The 16,226-nt window shown below is 40.2% G+C and overlaps 2 protein-coding genes across 3 annotated transcripts; both read right to left on the bottom strand.

Moving 5' to 3' along the window:
- Window positions 1–404: 404 nt before the first annotated feature.
- sertad3 (SERTA domain containing 3) lies at window positions 405–6,809 on the bottom strand. Of its 2 annotated transcripts, none has more exons than XM_084064275.1 (2): window positions 6,632–6,809; window positions 405–3,645 (listed from the first exon to the last, which is right to left on the bottom strand). In XM_084064275.1, exon 2 carries the CDS (start codon window positions 3,636–3,638, stop codon window positions 2,463–2,465), a length of 1,176 nt encoding a protein of 391 aa, XP_083920401.1. In that variant the 5' UTR covers window positions 3,639–3,645; window positions 6,632–6,809; the 3' UTR covers window positions 405–2,462. The 2 variants fall into 2 exon arrangements, with proteins under 2 accessions (XP_083920401.1, XP_083920402.1); XM_084064276.1 differs by lacking the exon at window positions 6,632–6,809 and adding an exon at window positions 4,718–4,898.
- A 243-nt stretch (window positions 6,810–7,052) lies between these two features.
- On the bottom strand, window positions 7,053–13,919 carry blvrb (biliverdin reductase B). Its single transcript, XM_084064351.1, has 5 exons — window positions 13,732–13,919; window positions 11,010–11,171; window positions 9,239–9,328; window positions 8,263–8,394; window positions 7,053–7,627 (listed from the first exon to the last, which is right to left on the bottom strand). Exons 1-5 carry the CDS (start codon window positions 13,814–13,816, stop codon window positions 7,473–7,475), a joined length of 624 nt encoding a protein of 207 aa, XP_083920477.1. The 5' UTR covers window positions 13,817–13,919; the 3' UTR covers window positions 7,053–7,472.
- Between the last annotated feature and the right edge of the window lie 2,307 nt (window positions 13,920–16,226).

Below are 16,226 nucleotides of genomic sequence, written 5' to 3'. Positions count from 1 at the left end.
GCAAACCTTTGGTCCATCCATAGTCATACAATAAATGTTAACACATTCTACATACAGAATGAATTATTACCTTAATATATCTCAAGCATGCTGAGCTCCCACATCCTCAAAGATTAAACCTTCTTAAAAGGCACATTCAATTACATTTTCAGTCAAAATTCACCCTAATAAACTAAGTTGGGTTCCATTTTCCAGGTCGCATCGCAATAGTTTTTCTACTATTACGCTAGTAATAGCTTGTGCTACTCCAGAGAGAGCAGGAAGATGGAGGACAGTCTCCATTATTATGACCAGACCGATATTTCAGCTTATGTGTTTTATAATCAGTTAATACATTACAAAGTGTACTGCGTAACAGAGCTGTAGTTTCTGTGGGTCAGATGTAACAAACTTCTTCTACAAACTTTATTTATTTATTTATTTATTACAAACACCCGTTTAAGGTGTCAACTGTCCAGGCATTAAGCACCAAATTTCTCAACTGAATATTCTTTAGTCATTCAAATAAAATAACGGGTACATTAATATAATAACAATTTAACAACACAACATTAGGACATTGTCAAATTGTTAAGTTACATCCTGTTAACAAATGGTATTTATAAATAGCTTGCAACTTCAGCTCAGTTCTACGTAGGGGACATGTGCATAGAAAGCGACTTTGACCCATGACATAAATATACAAAAACCTGGCAAATGTATCAGAAAATGCTTTCTCAAATAATTCACAACAGCTTCCTCTGATGTTATGTAGCAGTGGGTTCTCTCTTCCCAATTCAGTTATACTGCAGGTTTAATTTCTAGGAATTGTTTATACAGTCTTCAACCATTATAGATTTTGAGGTCAAATGGGCAAATTGTTTCCTTAATTTAATATTTTTCTTGGCAGTTGTACTCATTTGTTACTGTGGTGACACTGCTAAAACAGAGGAGACTATCTGATATGCACACACTGGAAACCAAACCATGCATATTAACAAAAGTGCAATAATTCAGATGTTAACCAGACAAAGCAGGCTATCCACACTGAAAACGGACAAAACGACCTTTGAGGTGACAAACATATTCACAGTATGCAGTTGGGTACATTTTTGACAGTGGCTGACAAGCTTGTCCACCAACCACATAGGGAGGTAACCTGCCATCGTCGCCATGATAACAGTTGGTGTACTCGTATTAACGTATTCACAGTTCACACTGTGACGACAAAAAGACAAAGGTCTACTGATAGCATGATTTAGAGAAGAATCAATGATTACAGGTCAGCTGTGTCATTAGAAAATGACACACTGTCCCGACAGTGGTTTAGATTATGTAGTAGTGGCTCAGTGTAATGTAAAATGCTGTGTAAAAAAATATGTTAACTAGGAAGTCAGTGGTGCAACTTATGATGCAAATACAATAGGTAGAGATCAGCGCCAACATTGCCATGTTTTAAGTGTTCCTTTCCTGGTTCAGGGGATAAAGGATTGCCAATGTTTAGGAATCTGTACAAAACTGTATGATGGTAATTCAAGGCACTTTAGATGAGAGTCCAGTCCACCAAAAGAAACGCATACATACATACTGTATACCACCGTTACGTAACTACACTCCACTTATTAGATTGTAAGTTTATTCATTAACATTGTCTACATATGGCAAAGTCTGGGGTATTTCAAAAAGGAGGCTCAGCCAGCCAGTTTGATTACCTAACATTACGTATGTCTTGTAGCCATTCACTCTCTTATTGTCGGTTACAATGCTACGGGACAATGTCCTGTAGCAATGGGGTTTCTTCACTCAAGATGTGACCTAATGATAGTGTTTTGTATTTCAACCTTATTTTAAAAGAACTACAACGTTTTTCTTTTCAGAAAGTGTGATGCAAACGTGCGGAAAACCAGAGGTTGGTATTGTGTATACGTAGGCCTTTTGTCACTGGGAACATGTAGCATCTATGCCTGCAACACACTAGACTAGATAATTATAATAATAGTCTTTATTAGACTAGATAACATTCTGGGAATCAATGAAGGGCAATATTGTACTATAAGTTTTCCTGGCCCTTTTATATTGTATAACAATACAATCTATTGCAGATTTTGCCCTATGGCACACTTAAATTCCTCTTACCAGGAATGTTGCACTGTCATGTTGCACATGAAGTTGCCAGGTGCATTACAACCACTAATCCTACTATAGTCTGTGCCTATGGAGGTTTTTGTGTCTCAAACATACAAAAAAACCTATACACCCATTCCTATTTAAAATATAAACCTACTAAACAAAAATTGTATACAAAGAGATATGCCTACGAGGGAAAATAAAATATGTAGGGTGTTCTCTGCGGGTCCAATCTGACCTGCATCTGTATAAAAGTGTTGCTGTATTAAAAGATGAACACTGCTGTATTAAAACGTTTTTCATTCCTTCAGACGAGGTCCGCCTCAGGTTCTTTTCCTCGTGGCATCTCCAGACCATCAGGACTCCACCAGCACCTCCATGACGTGCTCCAACTCGTGCACTTCTCTAACGTGACTCTGCCCAAAGAGGGCAGAAGAGGATGGAGGAGAGAGAGAACAAGAAGCAGAGGCAGATGGACTGAATGAGGAAAATGAGGGCAGGCATTTCAGACTCTGGCTGAGAGAAAAGGAGGGGTGTGAGGAAAAGGGAGTGGAGCAGGAGGACGACCATGAAAACGATGAAGACAGGCAGGAGGCAGAGGTCGACAGAGGAGGCAGGTACCTCAGCAGCTCGTCTCCGGCTAAGTGCCCCCCTCCACTGACTCTTACTCCCAGCGAGCCCATCTCTCTCTCCAGCAGGGACGTGTCTATATCCTGAAACAGATCGTCCACCGCCAAGTCGCCGAGGTAGCTGCACCTCATCACCTCCACGTTGTTCTCCATGACCCGGCACACCTCTTCCTGGTGCTCCCAGCCGCTCCAGTGACCTCGTGCCCCATGTTTTGCCCCCAACACCGCCGCCTCGCCCTCAGGATCCCCCGCGGAGCCCGCCAGGTTCTCCAAGGACCTCAGAGCCGTTCGCGGAGCTGTCTGAGGAACGGCGTTGCAGCCGGAGGTTCCGTCGATGGTGGAGTCGAGTGCGGTGAGGATGGAGGAGATGGCCGCCGAGAGGGAAAAGTCGTGGTCGGAGGACATCGACCCCCAATCGTCATCCACGTCTCCGACGTGCGACGTAACATTCGACGTAATTGAATGGCAGCTTGCTGGAGATCTAGTTGTACTACAGTGTGACACACCGGACTGGTTTGATGTCGACAAGAGGCATTTGGCTGCAGTTGACTGGCTGTTAGCCAATGTTAGCATTGAATAACGGTTTGGTGCTGCTATCCTAGGGAACATACCTTCCCTATCACTCTCCTGTAATGCGGATGCAGTGCTGGAGGGTTGACACACTTCCACATTGGCACATTTGGCAGAAGGAGCCTGGCTAGCTTGCGACGTGATCTGTCGGAGTGTGTTTGCTATAAGGACGGATCGCCGTAGACTGGGTTCAGGCAACTCCTGGCCTCGCTGGTACTTGTCCAGCGAAATGCAGAATACGGACTGCCGCTGCCTCTCCCAAACGGCACCATTCCTGTCCAAATCCTCAGTGTCTTCTGGCTGATGTTTACGCTTCTGTCCCTTCATGATCATCTTTGACCTGTGGAGCAGAGCAGAACTCTGTATTATTACCCAATACGCAATGTAGCCGTTTTAACAGAAATAATCTCAAGACACACAATATTGCCAGTATGTAAAACCTACCAGGTAATAACCAGTGTATAAAACCTGCAGGCAATATGAATTCAGAGACACTGACTTTGTTGCCGGTATGTGGAACTTACAGGCAATAAGAACTAAATGTACAATTTAGGCATCTAGCAGAAATTCTTACCCAGAGCAACAAGTGTTAGATCAGAGGAAGCATGAACTGTAGTCAACAAACACCATGTTAAATAGTCGCATAAGTGCAGAGAGAACAATGCACTGAATGCAGTGCCTCAAGGAAACTAGGATACCAGGTAAACAATGAACCTAGCCTCTGTCTAAACATGCAATCTAATCGATTGGCATTCTTAACATTTGTGGTAAAGAAAAAACAATCCAAGTAACAAAAACCTGAGAAGTGACTAATAAATCTAAGTATGGGGGGGCAGCAATCTTAATCTTGCTCGGGTGCAAAAACACCAGTGATGTTAAGTAACTAAGTACGTTTACTGAAGTACTGTACTTAAGTAAATATTGAGATATTTTTTACTTTGATGGAGTATTTCTAATTTTCTGTACTTTTTCTTCTACTCCACTACACCTCACAGGTAAATATTATACTTTAACTACACTACAATTATTTAAAAACTTGAGTTACTTTACAGATTTGGATTATCATTACAGAACATACATTAACCACTTCAGCTCTGTATACATACCGGCCATTTGAAAATAGCAGATCTACAAGCTCACAATGCCTCATGTGAGATTTTTTACACATTTAACACATTTGAAAACTTGTGAAATGCACATTCTGCATAATGAGTACTTTTACTTTTAGTACTTTAAGTGTATGATTTTGATACCAATACTTTTGTACTTTTATTAAAGTACATTTTTAATTCCGGATTGTTTTACTTGTAACAGAGTATTTCTACATCGCAGTATTGATACTTTTACTTTAGTAAAACAATTGAGTACTTTTTCCAACACTGGAGAGCAGAGACATTTGAAATCAAACCAACCTGTGGATTTACACTTCCCAACTCCTCAAGACGATGGTTTTGCTGTTCGCTATTTAAATGTTAATCCGAAGTCTTTCACAGAAGAATCAAGGCAACTAAAGATATAAGTCCTTGTATTGGATGTTTGCTGCCGGACAAGTTGTAAACGTTTAGTTTATTGTCCTCTAGCTCTATTCAGAACATACAGTGAGTGAGTACTACCGCTTCTCCCGCCCGTGATTTGAGTTTTACGCCAAAAAACTTACTGTGTTGCCAGATTTTGCGAGAGAAATAAGCAAACAGGTCTACGAAAACAAGCCCAAAAGAAGCGACTATGCTACATGACATGAGCACTTTAAAGTTAACCCTATTTGATCAGATCTACAAGCTCACAACGTGTCGCAAGCTTGTAGATCTACTATTTATTTATTTATCTATTTTATAAAAAACATTTTAACAACACAGATTTCATTACGCTATGGGCGTCCCTGGCATAATTACAAAATGTTTTCATATGGGGGTCTGCAGACAAATATATATTAATTTGGGCTAGAAAACGTTGGAGAACCACTGGTGTAAACAACATTATGAAACAAGCCAAATATAAATAAGCATCTACACTTTAGAAACAATCCCAATATTTACAAGCAACTTTACAGAAAAACAAGCCTAAACTTTAAGTCGCTTATAATAAACGGACATGGCAACACTGGCCAAAACTTTAAGTTTACGTTGACAACGGGGGGTTGACTGTGACCAGCAGGATTGTGGGTAATGCAGTTTTTGTTTTTACAACATGACTTTAGTACTGCGAATGAACACCACTTTTACCGGTAATGTTGTGGTTGCCGTAAGGAACTAAAACGTGCTATGAGAAATATATCGTTAGAATGTATATTGATTATTTAATTTGCATCGTTAAAATGTCCCAACGATCGTTGCCAGCATGCTTGTGTTATATAATTGGCGGCGTTACACTGATTGTTCCATGATTACATCACTGATAGAAAAACCCTTGAATGCACATGTAAAACTGAAAGCAATGCATGGCTACTGGCTAGTGTGTAGACATTTAACAAACCCCATGCAGACGATTGTCCGAAAGAAGAACCACTTTGAGGCGATCTTTGTGGTTCTGAAGTATAAGTTCGTTGTATTCGATTATGAAATGGTGAGGATCAATCAATCAACCTTTGTACCCTTTGTAGTCGAATGATTATTTGTTTCTGTAAAGTTACTGTAGTAAGCAATGCATAGACACGAACACGTCCACAGGCTGGTTTTAACCTCATTTATACAGTCTATGGTTTTAACGTAGCTCTGGTAGATTAGAATGACTTCTCCTTAACGCAGTGTTACTTTTTGCGTCCGCACACCCCCGGTAGAGCAGCGTCTCGTCTGTAGTAAAAAAAATAAAGATTACACTTTCGCTGCTCACCAAAAACAAAGACGGTTGTGAGATGTTGAAAGCCTACTTTCCTCAGTGGGAACACTCGGAGCCCCCCACCTCACGTCTAAAATACACTTTTTGGACAGAAAAGAAAACATTCCACCGGATGGGGAAATGTTTTAGTTGCTCCACTGCGCCCCCTACTATCGACAATGGAAACATTCCATTGACCAAATCTATAGGGGGCGCAGTGGAAAACACCTTTTTTTCCCTCTCCATCCGGTGGAATATTTTCTTTTCTGGCGAAAACGTGTATTTTAGACGTGAGGTGTAGGGCTCCGAGTGGTTCCACTAAGGAAAATAGGCTTTCAACATGTTAAAACCGTCTTTGTTTTGGTGAGTAATGAGTGTGTATTTTTTATTTTTACTACAGACGAGAGGCTGCGCAGCCTGCGCTACCGCGGGTGTGCGGGGAACGGCTGATAAGTAATATAGAACATAGTCTGCAAAAAGCATTATTATTTCAAAGTATTCGAAACGTTTACCTGACTCCGCAGCTGCAGTCTTAACGGCAGAAATCCCTCAACGGACACCACGTATAAAATCAGAACTAAAACACTGGTAGAATTTCCGTGAATCTGCTAAATTCCATGGATTGAGAGTCCGAAACTCCGAATAACGAGTCAGTCTACTTTGAAAACCAGTTTTGGCCCCTCCCCTGAATGTACATTGGTTGGTAGAGGAAGTTCCACACGTCGAACATACCATATTAAGCTCGTAGTAGTAGGACGGTGTCGCTTGACAAAAATAACTCATCAACAAAAATGTGGAATAAGGAGAAAATTATAAAGCCTATATAATGTGATCTTAAAAAAGAACACTAGGGATTTTAACAAAACGACTCTATTTGCATGATAGGCTATACTTTGTGTCATAAAATGTTCAAAACACACATTTGTACAATAACCTTTATTTCAAATGCTTTATTTGAAACTGAAAACATCACACATTTTAACTTAAGCAAATATAAAATTAGTATCAAAACTATCAAGACTGTTTTGTTGCATTTGTAAAGTGAAAGAAGCCTGCAGAAGTAAAATTTGTAGCCGCTGCTGATGACAAAAACGTTTAGGTTTGGCACGTCTTTATATTTAATTGTTCTCCAGACAAGCCAGCATGCTGGATTTAAAAATGATAACGCAAAGTTGCACATCCACAATCAAAGCAAGAGACTGATATAATGAGAAACGGTTGTTTCACCTAAGCAAGCGCAATACTTATTATTCAGAATAACACTTTCTCAGTAACAAAGCGAGGAATGACATTGCAGTGAATTCAACGGCACTGATTGAATTTCATTTTAGAAGTGTTGTGGTGTGTTCAGGATTAGCTGTATTCTCCATGCAGCCCGATAGCCTTGCCATCCCACTGCGATGTGGACAGACACTTGACAAAGAAATGTCCCAGGTCGTATTTAGATATGACTCTCCCCTTCACCGTGTTCTCTGTCACTTCATACTTCTCTGTCAGAGGCTTGTCACCTAAAGAAGGAGATGGGGTAAATTAATTGTAAGTAGTTTGAGAGTGAGAGATGAAGATACATGCGTCCAATCAAATGGTATCAATGATGTAGTTGCAGTGGTGGGAAAAGTACTGAAATGTTTTACTTAAGTAAAGTATCAATACCGCAATGTAGAAATACTCTGTTACAAGTAAAAGGCATGTGTTCAAAATGTTACTTGAGTAAAAGTACAAAAGTATTGTCATCAAAATATACTTAAATATAATATACTTAAAAGCGATGCGACACGTTGTGAGCTTGTAGATCGGCTATTTTCAAATAGCCTATGTATAAAATAGGGCTAAAGTGGTTAATGTGTGTTTTATAATATACTGTAATCATTTATATCTGCAAAGTAACTAGTAACTAAAGTTTTCAAATAATTGTAGTGGAGTAAACGTACAATATTTGCCTCTGAGATGTAGTGGAGTAGAAGTAAAAGTATATACAATTGGAAATACTCCAGTAAAGTAAAAGTACCTCAAAACTGTACTTAAGTGCAGTACTTGAGTAAATGTACTTAGTTACTTTACACCACTGGTCAATAGTATTGCATAATAGCTCCCAACAAAAAAAGTGGAAATTCAAACTGCATGAATTCTTCCTCCTACTAACCAGCAATATGTGGAGGCATGGTGGCCACGTAGTCCAAGCCAGAGTTTCTCAGAGCCGTGTACATCCTCTCGTGGTCCTCCGTCACTGCAGCCAAGCGGGGCGGCATTCTGGCTCGGTCCCAGAGTAGGAAGGCTGGGGAGGAGGAAGAGGTGCCATGGGAGGTCGATGATGGAGAGAGGCAGAGTGAGGAGAGAAGGGGGAATGAATAAAACACAAATTAAGGAGAAAGGAAGAGAGAGGATGGGGGGGGGGGGGGGGGGGGGGTAAATGAGTGTTAAAGATAAAGAGACAAAGTAAGTAGAGCAAGACAATGAAAATAAAGAAGAAAAGAAGGAACGGAAAATGAAAGACCAGAGAAAGAGAAATGAGAAGGGATAGGAGTGGAGATGAGAGGAAGGCAGGAAGGATGAAAATGTTTAAATGGGATTTACTTCTGGTTGCCTTGTTTTGTCAGATCTTGGTCAAGTAGTTAATATCTATTTACAATACAAGCTCACAACGCGCCGCGATGCAACGCGTTGTGAGCTTGTAGATCGGCTATTTGTAGCCTAGGTATAAAATAGGGCTAAAGTGGTTACTGTATGTTTTATAATATGATAATTTATATCTGCAAAGTAACAAGTAACTAAAGTTTTCAAATAATTCTAGTGGAGTAAAAGTACAATATTTGCCTCTGAGATGTAGTGGAGTAGAAGTAAAAGTACCGAAAATTGGAAATACTCCAGTAAAGTAAAAGTACCTCAAAATTGCACTTAAGTACAGTACTTAAGTAAATGTACTTAGTTACTTTCCACCACTGACAATAAGTGACAGTAAGTCACAGTTGAATAAGCTCGATTTCAAGTAAGAAGAGCATCTTTAAGTGCAACCAAAGATTAAGGAGTATGAGGGACCGGACAGAAAGTATTTCAAACAATTAGAATCAGTAAATTGTAACATGGCTACAAATCACTTGGACAGTTTTCTTTCCCCATACCTGACATGCAGCCAATGACCTTACGAATCCCACGAGCCTTCATGGCATCTATAATGTTCTGGGTCCCCTGAGACATCGCAGTGGTGGGGCCTGGTGGTGGATACAGACGGTACAGGACGAATGCACACTAAAGTAAGTGTTTACAATCATCTGCAATAAGTCACTTTTACACAAATGCCATTGCTGTCCCCTTTGCCATTGCTGTTACAAAATGTGTGTGTGTGTGTGTGTGTGTGTGTGTGTGTGTGTGTGTGTGTGTGTGTGTGTGTGTAAAAGTAAGTAACACAAGCTGTATTGTCCCAATATTGTGTTTGTACTGTATGTATGTACAGTAGTAGGCTGAGACATGCATTTTTAGCGGTGCCAACCGCTCTACGTTTGACTCTGTCCGTATGAGCGTCCGTATGTTATGTCCGTATGAGCACGGGATGAGCACGGCAAAGAAGCAACACATACAAACACACGCACACGCACGCACACACACACACACACACACGGACTTGGAGATTGCCTATGCCATCTCTCCTCTCATTGGCCACACGTGCCACTACGTATGTTATGTCCGTATGTTATGTCCGTATGAGCACGGGATGAGCACGGCAAAGAAGCAACACATACAAACACACGCACACACACACACACACACACACACACAGACTTGGAGATTGCCTATGCCATCTCTCCTCTCATTGGCCACACGTGCCACTGGTTATCAAAGAGGGGTCCAGGGACCCCCAGCGTATGTTATGTCCGTCAGCCCGTATGAGCACGGGATGAGCACGGGATTTTAAACAGCTATAACTCCAGTTTGCAGCATGCCACCAACTCCAAATTTGGTATGTGGACTTAGACCACCAATAGGGACGAGCATGAATTGCTGAAGCCCCGCCCCCTCTGGCCAGGGACCCCCAGCGCATGTTATGTCCGTCCGCCCGTATGAGCACGGGATGAGCACGGGATTCTAAACAGCTATAACTCCAGTTTGCAGCATGCCACCAAGTCCACATTTGGTATGTGGACTTAGACCACCAATAGGGACGAGCATGAATTGCTGAAGCCCCGCCCCCTCTGTCTTCCCATTGGCTGGCCTTTAAACAGCCATAACTCAAGTTCGCAGCATGCTACGGAGTACACATTTTGGACATGGACTAAAACCACCAATAGGGACAAACTGTAATTACTTAAGCCCCGCCCCCTCTGTCTGCCCATTGGCTGGGCTTTAAACAGCCATTATTCCAGTTTGCAGCATGCTACCAAGTACAAATTTGGTAAGTGGACTCAGACCACCAATAGGGACGAACTGAAATGAGTTAAGACCCGCCCCAAAGGCACGCTTCCTTCACACAGGGTGTGATTTTTTTGTCTCTGAATGTGTTCAAAAAAATTACTTATTTCCTATCAATTACACACCCCATGAAACATTGAATGAATGGACATTCTTTAAATTTTTGTCGCATTCCTAAGCCAATAATTTGATTACCGGCGGTCTATACGGTAGGAGACGCAAAGAGTCTCCTTTGTGTCTCCTACCGGATACATAAGCATCTTTATAATATCATCAAATTATTGGCTTAGGAATAGGACAAATACAAAAAAAAATCAATGCTTTATGGGGTGTGTAATTGATAGAAAATAAGTGATTATTTGGGTGAACTACTCCTTTAATTGTGCACACTTTTTTTACTGCTCACTTTTTGCACGTGTGCACAGCACATGTCTGTCTACGCGTGCGTTTGTTTTGTGTGTCTCCTTAAAGATGGGATCGCCTTACTGAGGTCATTCCTCGTTCCCAGTATGATGACGACAGCATCCTGGCCCTCCAGGGTCTTCTTCACGTCGTCTTTGTTCAGAACATCTCCCACCACCACCCTGGAGGCCTTATGATCAGCAGGGAGCCGGGCAGGGTCCCGAACCAGCACGGTCACATTGTAACCTAGGTGATTGGAGTGATGGGAGAGATCAATAACTACCCTCCAGACTTTGGTCCAATTCATGTTTTTGTAAATAAATGCAGTACGTACTTTAACCCTTTAAGACCGGGAACGCATCTGTGTAACCACTTTAACCATTATTTTTACACTTTGGCTATTCAAAAATAGCAGATCTACAAGCTCATAGCGTGGCACCGAGTGCCACGCTATGAGCTTGTAGATCTGCTATTTTTTTTTTTTAATCGTGAACATTTGTGCAAATCTTTTTTCTAAAGCGAACATTTTAACTCAAATCTTTGCGGGGGCCCTGGAACAACATATTTTGAGATTGATATGGAAAAGATATAGCAACAATGTTTTTTCAGAAAAAGTAAGACATTTGTTGAGACATTTGACATTTACAAGTGCTTTAAAAAAGTTGATATTCAAAGATTTGCAAAAAAAGTCTGATCTATAAGCTCATAGCGCGGCAATCAGTGCCGTGTTATGGGCTTGTATATCTGCTATTTTTGAAAAGCCAAACTATAAAATAATGGTTATAGCTCAAATCTAAAATGACACAGATAAGTCCCCGGTCTTAATGGGTTAATAGTTTTTGTAAATAAATGTGTAGTACTTTAAGGTGACGTAAGTGATAGTTTTGGCTATAAACAAAAAGTTATTGTTAAAAAGTGAAGCTCTGAATGATGATCATTGCTATAGAGTGTTTGTTCGATAACGGGGGTCTCCCTGTTTCTTTGGCCCTTTAGCATAAAATCCATTACAGTTTAATACAATTTTGTCTGCTCATTTATTTATTTAATCACTTCAAATTTCATTTGTTAATTTTGTATCCTGTAGGACTTCTCTCTCTTCAGCAGTGATTGCTACTGCATGGGAATATTAGAGCTGTTTAACACTTATTTGAATAACAACAACAACAACAAAAGAAGAAAATAAGAGCTAGATGTGGATCGAATTTAAAACCTTCTCAAAATTGCACCTGTGTTATGTCCTTTCAGCTTTTCATGATGTTCTTGATCAAAAGGAATTTTGTTCCACTACTGACACTGAAGGTGATCCACGTGCAATAGTATAGTTTCCAATGTAAAACATCAGGCCAGTGCAATGCATATATCAATCAGGAAACAAGCAGCCTTGTTTCAGGTGTTTGCAATTCATGTGGACTTTTTTAACAGCTTTGTGCTGTGGCTTTGTTCTAATGACATTTAAACTGGGAAGATAGAAGTCTATTCTAGAAGAAAGCGAAATCTAAGATCTAAGCGAGCCCACCCAACCTGCATTAGTGAGATAGTGAACACTGTTCCGCTATCAGCTCTCATAATCATGGTACCAGCACAACCATTAGTCAGCACTCTAGACCAAAACTTAACATGACTCGACAATTTTGTCTTGCCTCATGGTGACCAGACTAGGGCAAGGAAATTAAGTTTGCTGACAAATCAAATGACACATGAGTTTGCACATGATTTGTACAATGTATATGTGTGTCAATTATGTTAAAAGTAATTTTTGGAAGGAAACCAATTGTAAAATGATGGGTTGGTTGTCAGAATAATGTAGTTGTAGTATAAGTATTATAGAACCTAGTCCGGTTAAAATATAATTTTCAGGATATGCAGATAGATAGATAAATAGACTGGTTGTCTGAATAGAACTGTAAAAAATAACTAGATATTCTGAGAAAAATATTTTCACGACATGTTTACATATAAGTGTAAATCATATACACAATTATAAAATGGTTTATTCGGGAAATCAGCAGTAGATGTATAGATCAGGACCACTAGTTGATTAGACTTAGTGATGGCTGCAGCATTGTTCAAAGGTTATAATAACTGTTACATTAACACATTGTATAGTGAAGAAGCCTTAGCAACCTTAAAAAAGTTCACATTTTACAATCATTTCATTGTTTTAAATAGAAGGGGATCTTGTGAGTGAGCAGTCTATCACTGCAGTCCCGATTCTACTCATGTTCTCTTTTGTAATGTTCTATTCTATTCTGTTCTATTCTATTCTATTCAAGTCCACTCTATCCTTAAATCTATTCTATTCTCGTGTAGCAGTGGTGTAAAGTAACTAAGTACATTTACTCAAGTACTGTACTTAAGTACAATGTTTAACTTTACTGGAGTATTTCCAATGTTCAGTAGGCTACTTTTACTTCTACTGCACTACTCTCAGAGGCAAATATTGTACCTTTACTCCACTACAATTATTTGAAAACTTAAGTTACTACTAGTTACGTTTTACAAAACATACATTACCCACTTCATTCCAATATACATTTCGGCCATTTGAAAATAGCTTGTAGATCTGCTATTTTCAAAATAATTTTATATATTTAGCTTTTTCTAATGGGACATTCTGCATACGGAGTACTTTTGGTACTTTAAGTACAATTTGATACCAATACTTTTGCCCTTTTACTCAAGTAAATGTTGAATTCCAGACTTTTACTTGCAACAGAGTATTTCTGCATTGCAGTATTGATACTTTTACTTAAGTAAAAGAAATGTGAGTACTATTTCCACCACTGGTCTATTCGTGTGTCCTTACCTGCCGCTACAGCTTGTGGAAGTGTTGCCAACCCGGTCATGCCCGTGGCGCCAAATATTGCAACATTCTTTATGGAGTCGGACATAATTGCTGGGTACAGGTCGGTAAACTGATCGTGGAGACGTGGACCAAGTATGAACAGCTTCACACTGACTGATCGTCGCTACTAGCAAGTGACAATGACAGTCTGAGGGAGAAGCTGCTCAATGAAAACATCCCGTTTGACATTTGAAGAAACGCCCCCTTTAGATAACCCATAAAAAACACTTCCGGACGTACAGTAAAGCCAGGCCCCCAGAACCCAGAACCACCGAGGATTACTGAAGCTACTGAAGCCTGGTGGCCAAATCTGGTATTGCTAGATGTCAGCGTTTGAAATTCTACTGCGCATGCTTCAACCGTCTGGAACGCTAGTACGCCTGCTCTATTGGCTCCAACGTTGGAGCCAATCCAGGAAAAAGAGCGTACTTCTGGGTGCTTCATGCGCTTGTGAGCAACTTTCATTGAAATGAATAGGTGGGAGCGGGGCCGCCCGCTCTCTAGATATAATATAACTATGAGTAAAGCAAACAGCGAATTAAAGGAGCCGTGTACTAAATATTAGGCCATACAATTGGATATTGGTAGTGATATAGCCCTGAAACATGACTGTCATTCCATGACAAGCGTCATGTGAACCATGGCTAGTAGTGATAGTGATCTGTATCAAAACAATTTTAGCCTTCTTATTTTCTTTTAAAGTGTGTGTGTGTGTGTGTGTGTGTGTGTGTGTGTGTGTGTGTGTGTGTGTGTGTGTGTGTGTGTGTGTGTGTGTGTGTGTGTGTGTGTGTGTGTGTGTGTGTGTGTGTGTGTGTGTGTGTGTGTGTGTGTGTGTGTGTGTGTGTGTACTTAAGTACAATTTTGAGGTAGGCTACTTTTACTGGAGTATTTCCAATTTTGTATACTTTTACTTCTACTCTGCTACATGTCAGAGGCAAATATTGTACTTTTCACTCCACTACAATTATTTGACAGCTTTAGACAGTTACTAGTTACTTTGCAGATTGTGATTATTATCACAAAACATACATTAACCTAACCACTTCAGGCCTATATACAGTATATTTCGGCCATATGAAAATAGCCGATCTACACGCATTGTGAACTTGGCTATTTTCGAAAGATGTTTATTTTATTTTAGGCATTTAAGGTATATTTTGATGCCAACACTTTTGTACTTTTACTCAAGTACATTTTGAATATGGAACTTCTACTTGTAACAGAGTATATCTACATTGCAGTATTGATGCTTTCACTTAAGTTAAAAATGTGAGTACTTTGTGTGTGTGTGTGTGTGTGTGTGTGTGTGTGTGTGTGTGTGTGTGTGTGTGTGTGTGTCTGTGTCTGTGTCTGTCTGTGTGTGTGTGTGTGTGTGTGTGTGTGTGTGTGTGTGTGTGTGTGTGTGTGTGTGTGTGTGTGGTTGTGTGTGTGTGTGTGTGTGTGTGTGTGTGTGTGTGTGTGTGTGTGTGTGTGTGTGTGTGTGTGTGTGTGTGTGTGTGTGTGTGTATATACAGGCCTATATATATATAATAAGTATATATATAATATGTCAAATGTGTTAAATAGCTTATTCAAATATAGCAATCATTTCTATAGATACAATTTCATGGAGGTTCATCAGGAGTGAATATACCATATACAGAAGAGACATGAAATTAGAAGTGAATGAGATCAAAACGTGTAGGTCTCTCTCCTGGTCGCGGTAGGTCAGTATATCGCCTACTCGTCGCCTACTCGCCCATTCATTCATTCCATGGTCTGATAAAACGTGATAATCTCCCATTCAATGCATTGATAGCATTCGAAGCCGGTGTACCGATTAGAGAAAATTGGTCTGCATTCTGGCCTGAAATTGTATTTCAGGCCAGACAAACACTAAAGCAAGGATCAGGGCCACATCCTTAGCCCATGGGCCCCTGGGCCTCAAGGACCCCCCACCTGCACTGTATAGCAGTATATTGAAGAACTGACTGTTAGTTGTTAGCTGTTAGTGTTTTCACTACTTTATTATTTGTTATGGGCCCGTTTTTTAAACGTTTTTTTAACAGCTGTCAAACCTCAAACAGAATCTGACAGAACTTCAATTATAGGCAAGAAAAAAAACAAAAAATTCAATCATATGTGTTAGCTTGCATGCATGGGCCTTGCTCACATCTAAAGAACCTAAATTGCGTTTTCTTCCCTCATGGCCCACCCCCCTCCATTTTGGGATAGCCATAGCTACAGTTTGCTTTATGTGTGCTATTTATACAGTATATTGGCCAATGCAACGTGTTCTGTTAAGACCATATTGATGTCTGTTGGAGTGCCATTCACCCTTTCACTATAAATCCCCAATTCATTATTTTCCAAATAGTGAACTATATGGACAACTCTCTCTCTCTCTCTCTCTCTCTCTCTCTCTCTCTCGCCCTCTCTCTCTCTCTCTCTCTCGCTTCCTCTCTCTCCTACGTTAG

This window comes from Gymnoscopelus microlampas (assembly GCF_963454915.1).
Source record: "Gymnoscopelus microlampas genome assembly, chromosome: 8".
Lineage (NCBI taxonomy): Eukaryota > Metazoa > Chordata > Actinopteri > Myctophiformes > Myctophidae > Gymnoscopelus > Gymnoscopelus microlampas.
This window is presented reverse-complemented; position numbering and strand designations above follow the sequence as displayed.

Excerpts from the sequence above, each read along its gene's own strand:
- blvrb (XM_084064351.1), bottom strand. The coding sequence starts at position 13,816 with ATGTCCGACTCCATAAAGAATGTTGCAATATTTGGCGCCACGGGCATG. Across the intron at positions 9,329-11,009 it reads GGGAACGAGGAATGACCTCA|GCCCCACCACTGCGATGTCT; the intron begins GTAAGGCGATCC and ends ATCCACCACCAG. Across the intron at positions 8,395-9,238 it reads GGTCATTGGCTGCATGTCAG|CCTTCCTACTCTGGGACCGA; the intron begins GTATGGGGAAAG and ends CCTCCTCCCCAG.
- sertad3 (XM_084064275.1), bottom strand. The coding sequence starts at position 3,638 with ATGATCATGAAGGGACAGAAGCGTAAACATCAGCCAGAAGACACTGAG.